The sequence below is a fragment of the Cervus canadensis genome, chromosome 2 (assembly GCF_019320065.1).
Source record: "Cervus canadensis isolate Bull #8, Minnesota chromosome 2, ASM1932006v1, whole genome shotgun sequence".
Taxonomy (NCBI): domain Eukaryota; kingdom Metazoa; phylum Chordata; class Mammalia; order Artiodactyla; family Cervidae; genus Cervus; species Cervus canadensis.
Genome location: NC_057387.1, coordinates 79,170,831 through 79,193,485, shown reverse-complemented (window position 1 = coordinate 79,193,485; position 22,655 = coordinate 79,170,831). Strand labels below are relative to the sequence as shown.

The 22,655-nt window shown below is 39.7% G+C and overlaps 1 protein-coding gene across 5 annotated transcripts in view; it reads left to right on the top strand.

The window, feature by feature from the left end:
• Nucleotides 1-22,329, top strand: part of PATJ (PATJ crumbs cell polarity complex component) — a 361,174-nt gene extending 338,845 nt beyond the window's left edge. For 3 of the 5 annotated variants that reach the window (XM_043461132.1, XM_043461134.1, XM_043461133.1), the window contains 3 exons: nucleotides 12,516-12,622; nucleotides 15,737-15,860; nucleotides 20,372-22,329. In XM_043461132.1, coding sequence (XP_043317067.1) covers nucleotides 12,516-12,622; nucleotides 15,737-15,860; nucleotides 20,372-20,518 — 378 coding nt within the window. In that variant the 3' untranslated portion in view covers nucleotides 20,519-22,329. The remainder of the gene's footprint in view (nucleotides 1-12,515; nucleotides 12,623-15,736; nucleotides 15,861-20,371) is intronic. The other 2 variants (XM_043461136.1, XM_043461135.1) reach the window with 1 other exon arrangement.
• The last annotated feature ends 326 nt before the right edge of the window (nucleotides 22,330-22,655 follow it).

Below are 22,655 nucleotides of genomic sequence, written 5' to 3'. Positions count from 1 at the left end.
GGTTTATTTCTGGGCTTTCTATGTTGTTCCATTGGTCTGTATGTCTGTTTTTGTGCCAGTACAATGCTGTCCTGATGACTGTAGCTTTGTAGTATAACCTGAAGTCAGGAAGCTTGATTCCTCCAGCTTCCTTCTTCTTTCTCAAGACTGCTTTGGCTATTTGGGGTCTTTTGTGTTTCCATATGAATTGTGAAATTTTATGTTCTAGTTCTGTGAAAAAATGCCATTGGTAATTTGATAGGGATTGCATTAAATCTGTAGATTGCATTTGGTAGTATTGTCATTTTCACAATATTGGTTCTTCCTACCCAGGAGCATGGAATCTCTCCATCTGTTTATGTCATCTTTGATTTCTTTCATTAGTGTCTTACAGTTTTCTGTATACAGTTCTTTCATCTCCTTAGATAAGTTTATTTGTAGTATTTAATTCTTTTTGTTGCAGTGGTGAATGGAATTGATTCCTTAATTGCTCTTTCTGAATTTTCATTGGTAGTATATAAAAATGCAAGTGATTTCTGTGTATTGATTTTGTCTCCTGCAACTTCGCTATATTCACTGATTAGCTGTGGTAATTTTCTGATACTATCTTTAGGGTTTCCTATGGAAAAGAAATGCAAAAAGGCAAAATGGTTGTCTGACGAGGCCTTACAAATAGCTGTGAAAAGAAGAGAAGCGAAAAGCAAGGGGAAAAGGAAAGATATTCCCATTTGAATGCAGAGTTCCAAAGAATAGCCAGGAGAGATAAGAAAGCCTTCCTCAGCGATCAACGCAAAGAAATAGAGGAAAACAGCAGAATGGGAAAGACTAGAGATCTCTACAAGAAAATTAGAGATACCAAGGGAACATTTCAAGCAAAAATGGGTTCAATAAAGGACAGAAATGGTATGGACCTAACAGAAGCAGAAGATATTAAGAAGAGGTGGCAAGAATACACAGAAGAACTGTACAAAAAAGATGTTCACAACTCATATAATCACAATGGTGTGATCACTCACCTAGAGCCAGACATCCTGGAATGTGAAGTCAAGTGGGCCTTAGAAAGGATTACTATGAACAAAGCTAGTAGATATGATGGAATTCCAGTTTGGCTATTTCAAATCCTGAAAGATGATGCTGTGAAAGTGCTGCACTCAATATGCCAGCAAATTTGGAAAACTCAGCAGTGGCCACAGGACTGGAAAAGGTCAGTTTTCTTTTCAATCCCTAAGAAAGGCAATCCCAAAGAATGCTCAAACTACCACACAGTTGCACTCATCTCACACGCTAGTAAAGTAATGCTCAAAATTCTCCAAGCCAGGCTTCAGCAAATATGTGAACCATGAACTTCCAGATGTTCAAGTTGGATTTAGAAAAGGCAGAGGAACCAGAGACCAAATTGCCAACATCCACTGGATCATCGAAAAAGCAAGAGAGTTCCAGAAAAACATCTATTTCTGCTTTATTGACTACGCCAAAACCTTTGACTCTGTGGATCACAATCAACTGTGGAAAATTCTGAAAGAGATGAGAATACCAGACCACCTGACCTGCCTCTTGAGAAACCTGTATGCAGGTCAGGAAGCAAGTTAGAATTGGACATGGAACAATAAACTGGTTCCAAATAGGAAAAGGAGTACGTCAAGGCTGTATATTGTCACCCTGCTTATTTAACTTCTATGCAGAGTACATCATGAGAAACGCCGGGCTGGATGAAGCATAAGCTGGAATCAAGATTGCCCGGAGAAATATCAGTAACCTCAGATACGCAGATGACACCACCCTTATGGCAGAAAGTGAAGAGGAACTAAAAAGCCTCTTGATGAAAGTGAAAGAGGAGAGTGAAAAAGTTGGCTTAAAGCTCAACATTCAGAAAACTAAGATCATGTCATCTGGTCCCATCACTTCATGGGAAATAGATGGGGAAACAGTGGAAACAGTGTCAGACTTTATTTTTTTGGGCTCCAAAATCACTGCAGATGGTGACTGCAGCCATGAAATTAAAAGACACTTACTCCTTGGAAGGAAAGTTATGACCAACCTAGATAGCACATTAAAAAGCAGAGACATTACTTTACTAACAAAGGTCCGTCTGGTCAAGGCTATGGTTTTTCCAGTGGTCATGTATGGATGTGAGAGTTGGACTGTGAAGAAAGCTGAGCGCCAAAGAATTGATGCTTTGAACTGTGGTGTTGGAGAAGACTCTTTGAGAGTCCCTTGGACTGCAAGGAGATCCAACTAGTCCATCCTAAAGGAGATCAGTCCTGGGTGTTCATTGGAAGGACTGATGCTGAAGCTGAAACTCCAGTACTTTGGCCACCTCATGCAAAGAATTGACTCATTGGAAAAGACTCTGATGCTGGGAGGGATTGGGGGCAGGAGGAAGAGGGGATGACAGAGGATGAGATGGCTGGATGGTATCACCAACTCTATGGGCATGGATTTGGGTAGACTCCAGGAGTTGGTGATGGACAGGGAGGCCTGGCATGCTGCGATTCATGGGGTTGCAAAGAGTCAGACATGACTGAGCGATTGAACTGAACTGAACTGATATTCAGTATCATGTCATCTGCAAACAGTGAGAGCTTGACTTCTTCTTTTCTGATCTGGATTCCTTTTATTTCTTTTTCTTCTCTGATTGCTATAGCCAGGACTTCCAGAACTATGTTGAATAATAATGGTGAAAGTGAACACCCTTGTCTTGTTCCTGAACTTAGGGGGATTGCTTTCAGTTTTTCACCATTGAGAATATTTTTTGCTATAGGCTTATCATATATGGCCTTACCATGTTGAAGTAGGTTCCTTCTATGCCCATTTTTTTAAGAGTTTTAATCATAAATGGGTGCTGAATTTTGTCAGAGGCATTTTATACACTTATTGAGATTATCATATGCTTTTTATCTTCCAATTTGTTAATATGTTGTATCACATTGATTGATTTGTGTATATTGAAGAATCCTTGCATCCCTGGAATAAACCCAACTTGATCATGGTGTATGAGCTTTTTGATGTGTTGCTGAATTCTGTTTGCTAGAATTTTATTGAGGATTTTTGCATCTATGTTCGTCAGTGATATTGGCCTGTAGTTTTCTTTTTTTGTGTTGTCTTTGTCTGGTTTTGGTATCAGGGTGATGGTGGCCTTGTAGAATGAATTTGGAAGTGTTCCTTCCTCTGTGATTTTTGAAAGAGTTTTAGAAGGATAAGCATTAGTGCTTCTCTAAATGTTTGATAGAATTCTTCTGTGAAGCCATCTGGTCCTGAGCTTTTGTTTTTTGGCTCATTTTGGATCACAGCTTCAATTTCAGTGCTTGTAGTTGGATTGTTCATAATTTCTAATTCTTCCTTGTTCAGTCTTGGAAGATTGAACTTTTCTAAGAATCTGTCCATTTCTTCCAGGTTATCTATTTTATTGTCATATCAGTCAGTCAGTTCAGTCGCTCAGTTGTGTCTGACTCTTTGTGACCCCATGAATCGCAGCACGCCAGGCCTCCCTGTCCATCACCAACTCCTGGAGTTTACTCAAACCCATGCCCACCAAGTCGGTGATGCCATCCAACCATCTCATTCTCTGTTGTCCCCTTCTCCTCTTGCCCCCAATCCGTCCCAGCATCAGGGTCTTTTCCAATGAGTCAACTCTTCACATGAGGTGGCCAAAGTACTGGAGTTTCAGCTTCAGCATCAGTCCTTCCAATGAACACCCAGGACTGATCTCCTTTAGGATGGACTGGTTGGATCTCCTTGCAGTCCAAGGGACTCTCAAGAGTCTTCTCCTACACCATAGTTCAAAAGCATCAATTTTATGGCGCTCAGCTTTCTTCGCAGTCCAACTCTCACATCCATACATGACCACTGGAAATATAGTTGTTCATAATAGTCCTTTATAATACTTTGTATTTTTGCATTGTCTGTTATAACCTCTCCTTTTTCATTTCTAATTTTGTTGATTTGATTCTTCTCTCTTTTTTTCTTGATGAGTCTTGCTAAGGGTTTGTCAACTTTATCTTCTCAAAGAACCAGCTTTTAATTTTATTAATCTTTACTATTGTTTCTTTCATTTTTTCATTTATTTCTGCTTGGATCTTTATGATTTCTTTCCTTCTACTAATTTTGGGTTTTTTTCCCTTCTTTTTCCAGTTTCTTTAGATGTAAAGTTAGGTGTCTATTCGATGGTTTTCTTGTTTCTTGAGATAGGATTGTATTGCTATAAACTTCCCTCTTAGAACTGCTTTTGGTGCATCCCCGAAGTTTTGAGTTGTCATGTTTTCATTGTCATTTGTTTCTAGAAATGTTTTTATTTCCTTTTTGATTTCTTCAGTAACCTGTTGGTTATTTAGAAACATGTTGTTTAATCTCCATGTGTTTGTGTTTCTTAAAGTTTTTTTCTTGTAATTGATCTCTAGTCTCATAGCATTGTGGTCAGAGAAGATACTTGTTACAATTTCAATTTTCTTAAATTTACTGAGGTTTGATTTGTGACCCAAGATGTGGTCTATCTTGGAGAATGTTCCACTTGAGAAGAAGGTATATTCTTCTGCATCTGGATGGGATGTCCCGAAAATATTAATGAGATCCATCTCATCCAATGTATCATTTAAGACTTATGTTTCCTTATTAATTTTCTGTTTTGATGATCTGTCCATTGGTGTGAGTGGGGTGTTAAAATCTGCTACTATTATTGTGTTACTGTCAATTTCTCCTTTTATGTCTGTTAGTGTTTGTCTTGTGTATTGAGGTGCTCCTATGTTGGGTGCATAGATATTTATATTTGTTCTGTCTTCCTCTTGCATTGATCCCTTGATCATTATGTAGTGTTCTTCCTTATCTCTTGTAATCTTTATTTTAAAGTCTATTTTGTCTGATAAGAGGATTGCTACTCCAGCTTTCTTTTGCTTCCCATTTGCATGGAACATGTTTTTCCATCCTCTCATTTTCAGTCTATATGTGTCTTGAGGTCTGAAGTGGATTTCTTGTAGACAGCTTATATATGGGTCTTGTTTTTGTATCCATTCAGCCAGTCTGTGTCTTTTGGTTGGAGCATTTAATCCATTTACGTTGAAAGTAATTATTGATATATGTGTTCCTATTGCCATTTTGTAATTGTTTGGGGTTGATTTTGTAGATCTTTTTTCTTCTCTTGTATTTCTTGACTATATAAGTCCCTTTAACATTTGTTGTAAAGCTGGTTTGGTGGTACTGCATTCTCTTAACTTTTGCTTGTCTGAAAAGCTTCTTATTTCTCTATCGATTTTGAATGAGATCCTTGCTGGGTACAGTAATCTTGGTTGTTTTCCCTTTCAGTACTTTAAATATATCCTGCCATTCCCTTCTGGCCTGCAGAGTTTCTGCTGAAAGATCAGCTGTTAAGCGTATGGGGTTTCCTGTGTATGTTACTTGTTGCTTCTCCCTTGCTGCTTTTAACATTCTTTCTTTGTGTTTAGTCTTTGTTAGTTTGATTAGTATGTGTCTTGGCGTGTTTCTCCTTGGGTTTATCCTGTATGGGACTCTTTGTGCCTTTTGGACTTGATTGGCTATTTCCTTTTCCACGATGGGGAAATTTTCAACTATAATCTTCAAAAATTTTCTCATACCCTTTTTTTCTCTTCTTCTTCTGGGACCCCTATAATTTGAGTGTTGGTGCATTTGATATGGTCCCAGAGGGCTCTGAGATGATCCTCAGCTCTTTTCATTCTTTTTACTTTATTTTGATCTTCAGAAGTTATTTCCACCATTTTATCTCCCAGCTCACTGATTTGTTCTTCTGCTTCAGATATTCTGCTATTGATTCCTTCTAGGATATTTTTAATTTCAGTAGTTGTGTTGTTTGTCTCTGTACATTTACTCTTTAATTCTTCTAGGTCTTTGTTAATTGATTCTTACATTTTCTCCATTTTTGTTTTCAAGGTTTTTGATCATCTTTACTATCATTATTCTGAATTATTTTTCAGGTAATTTTCCTATTTCCTCTTCATTTATTTGAACCTCTATGTTTCTGGTTTGTTCCTTCATTGTGCAGTATTTCTCTGACTTTTCTTTCTTTTTTTTTTTTTTAGTTATTGTGTTTGAGGCCTCCTTTTCCCAGGCTTCAAGGAAAGTTGAATTCTTCCCTTGAAGAAGGTTGCATTCTTTCTTCCTTTAGGTTTCTGCTCTCCTAAGGTTGGTCCAGTGGTTTGTGTGAGCTTCGTATAGGGTGAGATTTGTGCTGAGTTTTTGTTTGTTTATTTTTCCTCTGATGGGCAAGGCTGAGTGAGATGGTACTCCTGTCTGCTGATGACTGGGTTTGTATTTTTGTTTTGTTTGTTGTTTAGATGAGGTATCCTGCACAGGGTGCTATGGCGGTTGGGTGATGCCAGGTCTTGTATTCAAGTGGTTTCCTTTGTGTGAGTTCTCACTATTTGATATTCCCTAGGGTTAGTTCTCTGGTAGTCTAGGGTCTTGGAGTCAGTTCCCCCACTTCAAAGGCTCAGGGTTTGATCTCTGGTCAGGAACGAAGATTCCGCAAGTGGTTTGTTATGACATTAAGGGAGAGTAAAACAAATATCCAAAAATGAGAAGCCAAAGATGAACCCCAAGCAAACGGCAGTTAGAAAATCAGGCAAATAATAATTAAAATAATGGAATATACACATATACACCTATGAGCAAAGTGAAAACAGTCCAACAAAAATAAAGCAGTAGATTGACCTGGCAAACAAAGGAAATAAAAAATTATATTTACCAGTTAAGAGCAAAACTAACTTAAGCACAAACTGGAAAACAAAACTAAAGCAAGGTGCCAAGTGGGGAATAAAGTAATGAAAACAAAACTAACAAATATGTTGAGTGGAAAGGAAAGAAAGAAAAGAAAGAAAGAATAGATATACAAAGTTAAATAGAGGTAGATGAAGAAGATTTATATACATTAAAGATTAACTGCAAGGGGAAAAGAACAGTAGGAAAGGCAAGTGAAGAAAAAATATAATAGGTTTAAGAAAATTAAAAATTAAAACTATAAAAAAGAGAAAAAAATGGAAGAAGAAAGAAAAAAGGGGGATAAAAAGGAAAACTCCACAGAACTGCAAAAGCCCAGTGTAGAGGCAGAGGTTTATAACAACAGTAGAAAGTGTGATTGAATATACACATATACATACACACCCATAAGCAAAATCAAAACAGTCCAACAGAAATTAAGTACAATAGATTGACCCAGCAAACAAGGGAAACCAAAAATTATATCTACCAGAACAAAACTAATTAAAGCACAATCTGGAAAACAAAACTAAAGCAAGTTGCCAACTGGGGAATAAAGCAATGAAAATAAAATTAACAAATATGTTGAGAGGAAAGGAGAGAAAGAAAAGCAAGAATAGATATGCAAAGTTGAATAGAGGTAGATAAAGAAGATTTATATACGTTAAAGATTAACTGCAAGGGGAAAAGAATAGTAGGAAAAGCAAACAGAATAAATGTAGAAAAAATAATAGGTTTAAAAAACTAAAATTAAAAAAAGAGAAAAGAAAAAAAAAAAGAGGAAAACTCCACAGAACTGCAAAAGCCCATCGTAGAGGCAGAGGTTTATAACAACAATAAAAAATGTGACTGAGGAAAAAGAAAAAAAAAAAGCTCAAAATCTTAATTGGATTTCTTAGTGCCAATAAAATTGTCAACTACAACAGAGATGGGGGGAAAAGTGAGGGGGAGGGAGGAATCCAAAAGAATCTACAGAACAAGACAGAAAATAAGAATAATAAATGTTTTCCTTGAATCACTGCTGTCAGAGTCCTTTCCCTCGCTGGGAGTCACAGTCCACCTCACCTCCCCAGGATGCCCTCCAACACTGTGCTGATCTCTGACCTGCTGTGGGGGCAGCTCAGATTCTAATCTGGTCCTACTCCCGTGTGTTCTTGCCTGCAATGTCCACAGCTATCAGAGCTAGTGTGTTTTCTTTTGTGGGAGCTCTCAATGGCCTTTTATATATTCCATGGATACAGAATCTGTTTAGTTGATCACGAGGATTTAATCTGCAGCTGGTGGGACGGTTTTGGGTCTTCTTCCTTAGCCACACTGCCCCTGGGTTTCAACTGTGGTTTTATTTCCACTTCTGCATGTGGCTCATCCACTGGGGTTTGCTCCTGAGGCTGCCCTGGAGGGCTTGGGTTTGCCCCTGAGAGGGCCAGGTGTGGAGGTGGTGCAGCTGCTGGGTCACAGGGGTTCTGGCGGCACCAGGTACTCAGGGGGGTTGGTGGCTAGGGCAGCAGGAAATACAGTGCTCTAGAAGGGTATGGCAACCAGTCCTGGCCAATATGCTTCAGTATTCCTGCCTGGAGAAGCCCCTCTCTGACAGAGAGGCCTGGCAGGCTACAGGCTACAGGGTCACAGAGTCTGACAGGACCTAAGGGACCCTGCGCGCATAAACACAAGACTTTTTTGTTGTTGTTGCCTGTGGCAGCCCTGCCCCAGTGAGAGTTGAGCATGAAGGTGGTGCAGCTGCTTGGCTTGCAGGGACCCTGGGGGCACCAGGTGTTCAGGGACACAGACCGCCTCCAGGGCAGGACTTATGGCCCTGTCAGAGTCTGTTTTCGAGCCTCTTGTAGCTGGCGGTCAGAAGGCCTCTTTGGCCAGTCTTTCTCCGTAGCTCCACCCATTCTGGCACTTAGAGGGCTCCCTTGTCTGGGGTCCTTCTTTGTTGTTCTGTGCATCAGGCACATAGAGGGGTCCCCTTGGCTAGGGTCCTTTCCTGTAGATCGGCACATCAGGCATTTAAAGGGGCACTCTGGGTGGGGTCCTCCTCTGTAGTTCAGTGCCTCAGGCGTTTGATGGGCCAGCCTCTCTATTGTTCAGCTGCCTATGGTGGCGTTTGGAGAGAGAGAGGCTATGGTGATGGCTCCAGCCCCTACACGTGACTCAGCAGTATCGCCTTGCTTCCGTGGCTGCCTGGCTTTCCTCCACAGGCATTTCCCACCACGATCTCCTCCCTCACATCCCCTCGATCCATCTCTCCGCAGTCAACAGCAGCCCTTGAGCTGGGATTGCTCCACAGTCCTGAAACTCCAGCTCCTAGCCTCTGCCCCTTCCAAGAGACCTGCATTCCTGCCCAGCATATGTATAGCTGCGGCAAGGATTGTCTGATTCTCATTCCATTTAGGCCACCACAGATCAGCTGTTTCACTCTCAGCCTTAAATGTTTCTCCTCTGACTCAGACAATTGCCCTGCTGTAGGGATCAGACCACTGCTTCAGTTCCCCCACCCGCTGAGGGCAGGTCCAGTCCTACTAACACTCCTGTTTTTCCCCCTAGTTCCTTCATCCTACTGAGTTTTGCGTGGTTCTATATATTCTTTTCCACTGGTCAGGTACTCCTGTCCGCTCTCAGCTGGTGTTCTACATGCATTTCTGTGTCTGAAGGTGTATTCCTGATGTATCTGTGAAGAGAGATGTACTGCACATCCACCAACTCCTCTGCCATCTTGTCCTCTCCTCTTTTGTTTTAATTAATTTTTTTAATTGAAATATAGTTGATTTACAATGTCTTAGTATTAGCTTCAGGTGTACAACATATACTCCATTTAAAGTCATCATATAATATTGGCTATATTCCTTGTCTTGTATATGACATCCTTGTATTTTATTTATCTTATACCCAGGAGTTTGTACTTAATCCCTTTCCCCTTTCTCGTACCTCCCCCCTTCCCATCCCCCTGTTGATAATCTAGTTCTCTGTATCAATGAGTCTGTTTATGTTTTGTTATATCCATTCATTTATTTTTTAGTTCCTATGTATAAGTGAAAACATAACAGTATGTATTTTTCTCTGACTTACTTTACTAAGCATAATATCCTCTAGGTCCATTCATGTAGATGCAAAGTTTTGCAAAAATTGCAAATTTTTTATGACTGAATAGTATTTTATTGTGTCCATCTTCTTTGTCCATTCGTGTGTTTTTTGTTTTTTTTTTTAAGTCAAGGATTCTTTTGTTTTAAAATAAAATGAGGTTTTTAAAATATTTATTTTTATTTATTTATTTGGCTGTGCTGGGTCTTAGTCACAGCACACAGAATCTTCTATCCTTGTTTCAGCATGCAGGATCTTTAATAGGATCTAGTTCCCCAGCCAAGGATGGAACCCCTGCATTGGAATCACAGCGTCTTAGCCACTGGACCATCAAGGAAGTCCTTATCTATTCATCTGTTGATGGACACTTACATTGCTCTGTACTGTTTTCCATTACAGCAGTGTCAATTTCCATTCCAACCAACAGTGTACTAGGGTTCCCTTTTCTCCCTAGTCTTGCCAATTTATTATTTGTGGTCTTTGGGCTTCCCTGGTGGTTCAGAGGGTAAAGCGTCTGCCTGTAATGCGGGAAACCGGGGTTCGATCCCTGGGTCAGGAAGAGCCCCCTGGAGAAGGAAATGGCAACCCACTCCGGTACCCTTGCCTGGAAAATCCCATGGACGGAGAAGCCTGGTAGGCTTCATGGGGTCACAAAGAGTCAGACAACGACTAAGCACCTTCACTTTCAATTTGACAATAGACATTCTGACAGGCGTAAAGTGCTGTCTCTGTGGTTTTGGTTTTCTTTTTTCTGATGATTGGTGATGTTGAGCATCTTTTCATAGGCCCTTTCACCATCTATATGTCTTCTTTGGAAAACTGTTTGTTTAGATCTTCTGACTATTTTTAACCAGGTGGTTCATTTTTTAAAAATATATATATACATTGAGTTGTATGAGCTCTTTATATGTTTTGGATATTAACCACTTATAAGACATGTCATTTGCAAATATCTTTTCCCATTCAGTAGTTTGTCTTTTCATTTTGTCGATGGTTTCCTTCTTTGTGCAAAAACTTTTTAATTTAATTACTTCCCATTGTTTATTTCTGCTTTTGTTTCCCTTTCCTAATGAGACAGATTCAAAAAATTATTGTTAAGATTTTTATTAAAGAATGTACTGCTTACGTTTTCTTCTAGGAGTTTTACAGTTTCCAATTTTACATTTAGGTTTTAATCCATTCTGAATTTATGTTTGTATGTGGTATGAAAAAAAAATCCAATTTCATTCTTTTACCTGTCCTTGTCTGGTCTTTCCAACACCACTGTTAAAGATACTTTCTTCCCCATGGCATAGTTTTGCCTCCTTTGTCATATATTAATTGGCCATAGGTGTGTAGGTTGTTTTCTGGTCTCTCTCTTCTGTTCCATTGATCTGTGCATCTGTTTCTGTGCTTGAGGCCTGTTGTTTCTTTTTAAACAACATAAAATGTTGGGCTGGGATATTGGTGTGGCAATTTTAGTTAGGGTGGCCAAAGAAGGTGATTTTAAAGACCTGAGAGAAGTGAAGGAGCTAGCCATGCACATACTGGATGCAGAAATTCCAGGCAAAATGCACATCAATTGCAAAGCACCAAGGTGGAGATGTCTCTGGCATGTTAGAGGAAAAGCCAGGAGGCCCGGCTGGAGCAGAGTGAAAGTGAAAGTCACTCAGTCATGTCCGACTCTTTGTGACCCCATGGACTTAAAGTCCATGGAGTTCTCCAGGCCAGAATACTGGAGTGGGTAGCCTTTCCCTTCTCCAGGGAATCTTCCCAATCCAGAGATTGAACCCAGGTCTCCCACCTTGCATGCGGATTCTTTACTGCCTGCAATGCAGGAGACCTGGGTTCAAGGAGCAGAGTGAACACAGGGGAAAATGTTTGGAGACAAAAGTGGAGTCATAACTGGGCAGGTCACCTACCAGTGGCCTCATAGACCATCTAAGAACTTCAGCATGTTATCCAAGGGAGTCCAGATTTCCTTTGGATAGTTTTAAGCAGAAAAGTGAACTAATCCTCTGTATTTTAAGAGAAACATTCTAGCTGCTATGGACTGATTGGGGGTGGCGGGCTGAAGCAGGGAGGCCAGTGAGGAGGCTTTTTTAAAACTCCGAGCAAGAGATGATTTTATAGGAAGACCAGTTGCATGAGGATTGAAAATGGGTTGTAAAAGGAAGAGGGGTCAAGGGTGACACCAAGGTATTTGCTAAGGCTGGGGGAATTAAGTTGCATTACCTGAGATAAGAAAGGCTAGGGAACAGAGATGGGGGCTGGGGTGTGGCTCAGGGCTGGACAGATTAGTTTGAGATACCTGCCAGGCATCCCACTAGGGGTGTCAAATTGGTGATTGGATACATACGTCTAGAGTTAAGTAAGAGGTTGTGTTGAAGGTACAGATTTAGGAATTATCATTACATATTTAAATTCTGAAGGTGATATGATATCCCCTGAGATAACTAAGAGGATGTTAAAATGGAAAGAGAAGAAGCTCCAGGAGTGAATCTGTGGCACTCAGAGTTAGAGTTTTGTGAACTATGAAGGAATGGCCAGAAGGTAGAAAGGAAACTAGTGAATGTAGCATTATGGAAGCCAAATGAGGAAAACCATTTAAGAGAAAGAATAACCCATTGTGTCAAATGCTACGGATAGGTTAGATAAGGTAAGACTGAGAACTGATGGTTGGATAGAGTATGATTTCTGTAATTCTCCCCTGACTTATAATGGATTGTCTTGCTCTGACGTCCCCCCAACAGGTTGTAGCAGATACCAATGTAAGTGCCATAGCAACTCAGCTTGAGAACTTGTCTACGGGCTACCACATTGGTTCGCCCACTGCCGAGCATCATCTGGAGGACACAGAGTGAGTATTCTTGAAGCAGAGTGCCTCTTATGTGTGTGGGCAAAGCTCAGTGAAACCTTGTCCAGATTGTAGAGTGTGCTCCCTAAGGGAGAGGAATGGATAGTGCACATTACATTTTCTGATTCCTAGAGAACCTCCGAGAAAACACCAGGGTTGCTGCACTTCTCACAGAGCTTTGTTCCATCATGTGAGTTCTTCATGAACTGTTGCTATGGGGCCTGCACACACTGCCTCTGGCCACTGTGCATGTGCCCTGTCCACCCAGAAACCCCAGATTTATAGCCTAGGCTCATCCTGCTTTATTAGGCAGAGAAACACGTGCCCTCAGTTTTCTGAGCTAAAATCTTGTTCTGAAGTTAACTCTTCTTGTCATACTTGCTGGCATTTTTTTAGCTAAAACCTGTCACTGCAGTTAAAGTTGCTCATCAAAGCAGTGTTTCTCAAACTAGAATATCCATAAAAATAATCTAAAAGGCATATTTTAAAATGCTAATCCTTCTGGCCCATTCACAGAGAGCCTGAGTAGGTGGTTGACATTGGGTTCTCCAGGGAAATGTTGCTGCAGATAAGCTGGGGACGCAGACTTTGAGAAATGCTGCCCCAGAGGTTACTCCAGCTCCACAAGTGCCTGGTCACTAGCCGGTGCTCACTAAATGTTTGGGGACTGATCTGAGTGATTTATTGGAAGGATCTAATGGTCACAGCCATTCCCAACTTTTCTTGATTGTTCATCAATTTAAATGAGAGCTTTGAGTTTGTTTTTCTTAAGAATATTGAACTAGGCTCATTTTACTTTCTTTTCATTATGAAAATAATGAATGCGTGCTATTAAAATGGACAAATACATGAAAGTATAATACTTTCAAGCCGTAGTGGCCCTTTATTTAAAAAAGAAAATTAGGACCCTTGTGTGAAGAATAGTGTTCACGTAACATCCTTCAATGTGTTGTGGAATTGCAAAGATGCCCTGTGACCCCGGGTCCTTTGCTGTGATCCCACAGCTGCCAGAAGGCTAGGAACCACTAGCATAAAAGAATTTAAAGATCACTTACAATCTGACCACTGTTAACATTTGGATTTTTCTTTTTTTACTAGTCTTCTACATGAAAGTGTATTAAAACTAATGAAATGAATTGACAATGTGAGATAAATGGAAACACACTCCATGTAGTGTTGCCAGTGGAGGAGTGGAGCTGGTTTCCTCCTCTGCCCAAGAAAACAGGCTCTAATTGTGAATAGGCACAGTTACGAAGGTCTCTAAGGATTTGGTGGGCCCCAGGGGCTAGCTCTAAAACAATGGCTTTGGACTTCAAGGTTCCCACCTCAGTATCCTTGGAAATGGGGGCTGTGTTTAAAAGAGGAGACATGAATCAAGTTCATGTCTAGCCAGTGGGCTATTACTGAGAGTGCTTATAAGGCCACAAAGTGATGAAAGGTCAAGTCATATTCATGACATCATTACCATCCAGCCATAGGGGATAATATGTCATTATTTCAGCAGATATTTATTGAGTGCCTTCCTAAGACACTGTACAAGTGCGGGGTCCTGAGGACTCAAACTCAGAAACGTAGGCGAAGGCATTGCCCCACTTCTCATGGAACTGCCAGAGAATTAAAAAAAACAGACCATAAATCCATGGTTATAAAACAGTTGGTAAGTGCTGGAGAACCAAGTTCAATGAGAGAGAGAAGTAAGCACAGGGTCCTCTGAAACCATGGAAAAGAGACATAACTCAACTAGGGCATGTACTTGGCGCTAAATGCCCAAGCTGAGTTTTAAAATAATTGAAAAAAGCTGGAGTGTCATTGGAAACATTTGATAATAGATACAGCATAGACGTTCAGAAATTACTATAGATGCCTGCTGTAAACAACCAGTATGTGCATCAGCAAACAACCGGTATCAATGGGAAGCAGCTGAAAATCAAGCTCAAAATAAGCCAGGCAAAATCAGGGCAGAGGAGAGAAGAGTGTTTGAGGCAGACAGCACATTCAGAGGTTGCTCATATCCCAGGTTTGCAAACTTCTCTGAGTTTGCAAGTATCACACGAGTGGCTGCACTTATATTAGATGGTGCTGCCTCTCGGACAAGCATGTTGTTGCAAAACAAGTGATACTGCCGGGATACACAGACAGACCTCCTGCAGATAAGGCAACCAGACCTGGGGTGTTGGAACTCCTTTAGGTTTTTCCCCTTTGGACAACTTGGCGTTAGTTAAGCTTAACTCCTTGTGAACCCACACAGGTAATTTAATTTTTAGCTATGTTGTTTCTGAGAGAGATGACTTCCACACTGGATGAAACTTTGACAATCTAAACGATACATTTGAAACAAATGTTCTTTAACCATTCTCTCTTCTAGATGTTAGTTCTCATTGACAAAGTCATGATCCTGAGGTTGTGACAAGCACAGTGCTTGGTGCTGGGAATGCTCAGAAGGCAGAGCCTTAAGGAGTTTTTAGGCTGGTAGAGGAGAAGGATGGTTAAGGAAGCATATGGCAAGTGCTGTATGGAAATACAGACCAAGTACAAAGGAGCACAGAGAAGGTTGGGGTGAATGCTTCCAAAGGCATCAGGGAAGATTAGAATTGGGTTTTGAAGAATGATTTCCCACTCTCCGTGTAAGTGGGGATCACTTGTGGTGAGGATATTCATGTAGAAAAAGAGCAGCCGTTCCCTGAACTCTCGGGCTAACATCACCTGTTCAGAAGCCCACCTGCGGACCGCAGGGTACGACAAGCTCAGGTGATATCCTGCCTCTCCACCTCCACGCACGTTCTTTACAGATGTAAAGACAGTTCTGTTCAGCTTTAAACAGTAATTTTAAAAGTTAAAACCTAAGCAAATAGAAGAGTACTTTGACAACTTCAGCCTCATGACTTTATTTCGTAGTTAAAAAAACAGTGGGTTTTATGAAAGAGAAGCCTCTAAAATATCCAGAATATTGGCATAATATTCAAAATAAGTTTCTAGACTGCTGACAATTTGATCTGATAAACTGACCTTCATCGTTTCACAGTTTGAAAGTCTCTCTCAAATCTGTGTTCTTCCATGAAAATGAAATTCCCTCTTAATATCTATTCTTGAATTAAACAGCGTGCATTGTGTTTTCAGAACACCTCCACCTAAGATTATTACTTTGGAGAAAGGCTCTGAAGGATTGGGGTTTAGTATTGTAGGGGGTTTTGGAAGTCCCCATGGAGACCTGCCAATTTATGTCAAGACTATATTTGCAAAGGTATTTTTTTCCTTTTTACTGTACTTTTTTTGTTTTAATGAAACTTAGGTGAGATTTTTTTTTTAAGTGTTTTGCTTTACTTCACTTTGACACCTGAATGCATGCATGTATGCTTGTTTCATTTTCATCTTATAGAAAATTCCTGCACCACACGAGTGCAAGAAGAATTCTTTTATAAAAGTGGAATCACAAGAAGTATAATATTCTTTGGACCCTTTTACAAAAGTAGATGCTAACAGATTTCAAAGAGTGTCTTCTTTCAACAACCAGTATAAGGAGCATGGCACACTCTCTGCAAAAGCTCTTTGGCCTTGGAAGTATTGTTCTGGCTAGAACAAAGATTTAGCTTTCTACTAAAGAAAGATAGCTGAGGGCCATGGCGTAAAGCTTTGTACAAGCCTAGGATCAGTGCAGCATTAATGGCTGCCCATCACCAAAACCTCAGGATATTTTAGCTAAAGGTTGTTTCTCTCTTCCAGTGGTCTGCCAAGTACTTACAGGACAGCCCAGTGTGTTAGACTAAGCCTGGATAATGGTGTTTTTCAGGAATTAAATTGTCTAATTCATCCTACTTGATACACAGGTCATGGTGTGAATTTCATTATTAAAGTTGGAGTTCAAATTCATTATAAACTTTTAAGATCTCTGAAAAGTACTTAGTACTGATATTGCAACTTTATTCTTCAATGTTTTTATCACAGTCATTTGTTTACTAATTGATCAAATTGCCTCCTAGTACTTTATTTTCCTAAAGAAATAAAGGCCCTCAAAAAAGATATGATAGATTCTTTCTCTTTCTAGAAAGCTATGCTATACCCTACATACAAGTTTGCTTTTACCTGTGCAGATCTTATCACCTGTTAACTGGGTCTGTGACCTGACACAAGTCTTAATCCTTTGGCTTTTGCTTTTGGAACATGTTAGGCAGCTGCAGATTTCCACTCCTATTGCCATCTCACAATATTGTCTGTTAAGGAGCCATATTATTCCCAAACACACAGCTGGTGATGGACGAAAAGGGAGAGGAAGGCAGATCAGAAACATTCTGGGACTTCCTTGATGGTTCAGTGGTTAAGACTCCACACTTCCACCGCAGGGGAATCAATCCCTGATTGGGGAACTAAGATCCCACATTCCACATGGTGTGGCCAAAAAAGGAATCGATTTTTTTTTAATATTTGAAAAAAAGAAACATTCTGGATAACAGTGCTGTCCCCATCTGATAATCCTCAAAATGGATAAACCACCTACAGACCCTCCTTTTCCTAAGAATACACTGTAAGTAGCTGTGATCATGATTCTTTGAGGGGGTTGTTATACTTTGCATTTAAAAGAGCCAGCTCTGGAGATAAGGACAGTGGAAAGGCTGCACGGTGAGCCCCCACCTTTCAGCAAGTTCTGCCTGCCTGCCTTTGTAAAGTCCCTCCAGAATGTCTGTAATCATCACCTCCTTTCCTACCTGTCTCTGGAGAAGGAAATGGCAACCCACTCCAGTATTCTTGCCTGGAAAATCCCAGGGATGGAGGAACCTGGTAGGCTACAGTCCATGGGGTCTCAAAGAGTCGGACACGACTGAGTGACTTCACTTCCCACCTGTGAGGACATGGGCTGCAGTCCAGAGAGAGGACAGGTCCGCTCTAAGGTCTTTTGCCCTGGGGCCTAGTTCAGCAGTCTGCACCTATCCCTGTCTACACAGTCACAGAGACTGTGGAACGGGTCAGGTGCTGTTTCTCAGAACACCAGGATGTGCATTGCTGGCAGATTTTTGAAAATAAACTACTATCAAATCAAGGGGGACAAGATTAGTGTGAATAATGAACAGACCGAAGCTCACACAGAATGTTCTTTTCATTGAAAGTGATCATTTAGAAAGCACCTACATAGGTAGTAACATTTTAATAAATATTGAGGATCCTTGGTACGTTTCATATTTTAAGGAATGAATGGACCTTTTTGGTAAAGTGAGACACACATGAAATGAGAAACTCTGAACAGAAAAAAGTACTAGCTTATAACCTACTTAATTCAGTGTCAGTAAAAGAAGATTCCAGTGCAAATTATCATTATTCATACAGTTTCATGGAGTTCATTATAATATAATTGATTTTATAATTAAAATATAATTTGATTTTTTGGCCACACATTGAAGTTTGTGGGAGCTTGGTTCCCCAATCAGGGATTGAACCTGAGCCTCCGACAATGAAAGTACAGAGCCCTAACCACTGGACCACCAGGAAATTCCCTACGATAGGGTTTCCTTTGATGACTCTCTTTTTTTTTATTTATCAGAGTGAACTAATGTATCATAATATGAAAGTTTTCTATAGAGAATCAATAAACCAAAAGCTAGCAAAAGAGTTCTTTTAAAGTGAACTCTTTCTACAACAGATTTTGATACGAAGCTAAAGATTCCCCCCATAAGACTCTTGAAGCTCTAAGAACTATAGCTATATGTTTTCTATTTTTCTTTTTAAACACTGAACATATGTTCTATAAAATATTTATCTCTGATTCAGGTTTCTGGATCTTGGATGTCCACAGGGTGTGAGTTATTATGTGACCTTTTTGGTGTCCTGTGAATCTTTTAACAGTTCTCTTGCTCAACAAAGAAATTAATTTGGCCCATCCAGGTCTTTTTTTTCCCCCTCCAAAAGTAGGAAGCCTCACAGGCACTTAGGGTGTATAGGATTTGCAAGGCTTAGTCAGTCTGATTAACAGGCTGTCAGGGCCTTCCGTTTTCTTTCAGGTGTTTGAAAACTTCAGAATCAAAACCAGCTTTTGGTCTTAGTCCCATCAGCAGCCTAATTTTACCATAAACCAACATGAGATTGGCCTGAAGACTTCAATAACCCTGAAAATCAAGGGAGCAGTTTTTTGAAGCCTGTGAAATCAGAAACATGAGTTTGATAATCATTCATTTCATTATACTACCACAATTGTGCAGATACCCTGTGCCATACACTGAATCTTTGGAACAGGCCAAAAGGTAGCTGTTTAAGCCCATTTTACAGCATCAGGGAAGGTGAAGTGACTGAGCTGAGACACCGCAAAAGGGTAAGGCCATGTGTCCTAGCTCGATGAAAGTCAGTCTGTCAGCCATTTATTTCTTCCTTCCCTTGTTTAGCCTACAGATACCACACTGATTAAATAGCAGAGGAGATACAGGTCAGTGTAATTATCAAGTAAACACAGCAATACCTGAAACAGTGTACACATCCTAGAAAGTTGAAAAATCATCCTTTTTCCACTGATGAAAATGAACACTTGAAGAGCTTAACATGCTTTTTAAAAAAGTAATTACACAGGTATTTGAGTTTACTGAAGCCCTTAAATCTCGGCATTTAAAATTTATTTAAATCAAGTTAGATTTATCCATACACACTTTCTTAAAAAGAAAAAAAAAAAAAACATTGAATAAAGGTGCAAATTGATCTTGGTATTTTCCCCCCAGTATAATCCTGGTTTTGAGTTTTCTTTATGACACCTTTATACTGGAATTCCGCCCTCATCATGGCTTTGAAATTCTAGGTAATTCTACCAGGTCAGGACCCCTACACTGTGGGAAGGTCCCTGGAGTGTCAGTGCCTCTTAGCTCGGCTTCTGCAGGAGTCAATCAGGGGTCAGGGGCCTGCATGCCTTGATTAATTTCCCCATAATTCAAAATCATGTAGAGTACTCCTTTGGCATGAACTCTTCAAAGAATTCTCAAAATTACCCTGGCAGATGGAGAAAGCTTCCTGTGAATCATTTTCTATGTCTTTTCTTTCTTTACTCATCCGAAGTATTTCTAATAATATCATGATGTTTTTGATCCTCAGCTTTAGAATGAAAAAAAGCCCAAGTTTCACTTGCTTTGTGCCATGCTGAAGAGCCATGTATGACTGAATATGTAATGAAAGCAGTCATTTAGAAACCTGTTTAGGTGGATCAAAGATAAAGCTGACACTTTTGAATATGATATTGTAAAATTTTAGAAATGCTCCACTTCTGTGTATTTATATATAGGACAGTTTTATTGAGATCTAATTCACATACCATACAATTCACCCATTTAGAGGCTATAGTCACTTTTGATAGATCACTGCAGTGCTAATAGCTTTTCAATATAATGGAACCCTGTATGATGATGGTGTTGGCAATAAAGCTAACACCAGATTCAGTTCTGCCTTTGTATGCTACATATTCATAAAGTTGACATGATATGACATTCAGATTCCATTCAGTACTGAATATTGAAATAAGGTCTACTTGTATTTAAAAAAAAAAGTGTGAATGTCAGGACATTTCTAGTAGTATATTATGAAAACAATGCATGATTATAATTACTATTCAACCTTAGGTCAAATAACATCCTACATTTTTCTTAATTTTCTTAATTTAAAAACATTACCTAGAAATCATTTTAATTGGTAGTTTTAAAAGTTTTCTTTTAATATGCACACTATAATATTAATATTATTTGAATATTCATTGCTTCACCCTGGTTAAACTGGAATGTTTCTTATTTGTAGGGAGCAGCTGCAGATGATGGCCGATTGAAGCGAGGTGATCAGATTTTAGCTGTTAATGGTGAGACTCTGGAAGGTGTTACACATGAGGAAGCTGTGGCCATTCTGAAACGCCAGAGAGGGACTGTAGTCTTAACCGTGCTATCCTAAGCCTTGGGTCATGATCACAAGATAGATGTGGTTGTAGAATATTCACAGGAAGACAAACTTCTGAGAAAGAATAAAACCCAGCCTCAACTAAAACCCATCTCCATCCTTACCGTCCCGACCTCTCTGCTCAGGAAAGATGGCCTGGGTTTCACATGAATTTCCCATATCGACAATAATGTTTCCCAGCATCTCTCATCTCTTGCTGAGGTTAATTTCCAACAGCTGAGTCTTATGCATTCTGCATTTAACATCCGTGTTTATCAACTAGTAGTAATGGTTCTGATTATATTTGCTTAAACGGAAGTTAACAACCTCTCATTCCTTATGGCCTTCTCTCCCCATCCTGACTCATATGGAGGCTGAGCAGCAACCAGATCACATCCGATGAACAGAAACAAATGTTAAGCAACTTGTCATCTCACTCCTGATTTACGTATGCTAATTGTCTCTTCAAATACGCCAGAAAACATTAGCAGTGTAATTAACTTAGCAGTGATCCCCATGATGAAAAAGCAAATTCTCCTGTGGGAAATTACTGTGCTCTTTTCTGTACGACTTATCATCAAATAAGTCTCGAATTCATTTCTCTGGATAGATCTTTATAAGTTAGTCATTGGTGATTATGATGAGCCAATTTGCAGACTGTAATCTAAAAATTTTGAACGGCTTTCTAATTGTTTTCTTAGCTACATAATTGCATACCACTGAGCAAATGTACCTTCTTCTCAGCAGAAACAGTTAGCATCCATGTTCTGAATTCTAACAATGCTAAGTTATGCTCAAGTCTGGGAAGTTCATCTGGAGTTAATGGCATCTCAGTGGGCAGGCATCCTTCCTACCCCTCAGGCTTCAGATGAGCAGGTGGAAGTCCCAGAGCCACTGCAGAGATCAGCAAGTTTTTACCAAAGTAAACCCAGTTCTGGATGGCCTTGGCATTGTGCAAAGTGGAGTGACAAATTTCAGTATCCCTCTCCTTGGCTCCATAGCTGTCAGTGTAGCAGCACAGTCAGTAGGAGCGTAGATAGAGCAATGCACTTAGCCACCGAGTGACTGAGCAAATGAACTGAGTCTCGGAATCAGTCATGGCTCCTTGCTGAATGTTTTCTGGTCTTCAGGGAGCCCTGCATGTGCTGCAGCGTTCATGCTAAGAAAGTAACTACAGCAGAAAATACAAAAATACTTTTAAAGTTGGTTAGGGCCTTCTTTTTCAGGTGTTAGCAGGAAAAGGGGGGAGATGCTTATCTGTGAATGTTATAGGTTCTTAAAAAATGCACCACAAAAGATGAGTACCAGGATGAGTAATAGAAGTAGTGTGGCTTTATTTGATGAAAACAATGCTGCAATGGTTCACAATAATGATCAAAATATAATGGGCTCTAATTTAAATGTTATTTAATAGTATAGATTTTTAACTGAGAATTATCTTTTAGTAGAGGTAATCACAAAGTGCATTAACTCTTGTTGGAATATTTTGTGGCTATTCCAAAGTATAGAGTGCCTAAATTTTATGTTGAAAATGTCTTTCATGACTGGTATTAAGTTTTCTGAAATTACACCTGGCTTTTGAAATTTTTTATCGTATTCCAACATACGCAGTGTTGTTAGAAATTGTCTTTCAGTGCATGAGAACCTATCAGCCTCAGAACGTCCTATGTTAATTGTATCTGCAAGAACATCTCAAGCAGCTAAGAAGAAATAAAGCCCAAATAAAACTTGAAAATGCACCTTAAAATATATATATATATACTTTTGAAATGTGATTCTGCTTGATTTTGATGGAATGACCATTAAATAGACATTTTTAAGTAATATATCATTGTTGTGTTTCTTTACCCATTACCCTTTTAGGACATGCTACTAAAAGTCTCTTGATAAAGGAATTGTGGTGCTTGATGCTCCTTGCAGTAAATTGATATAACTAGTGCTTCTCACTACTGATTCTGTCTCTGCTTGCATGACTAGTAAATAACTGCCTTCCTAAAACCTTTTTTTTTTTTTTAATCAGAACTTACCAGCAAGCTAAGAGAATATGAAGATGTGAGTTTGTGAAAGGAGTAGTTCTCTCATAGCCACATATATTGTTATAGCCTCATCATTTGGGCCATTTAAGTGTAGTAATGATATCATTATTTAGAAA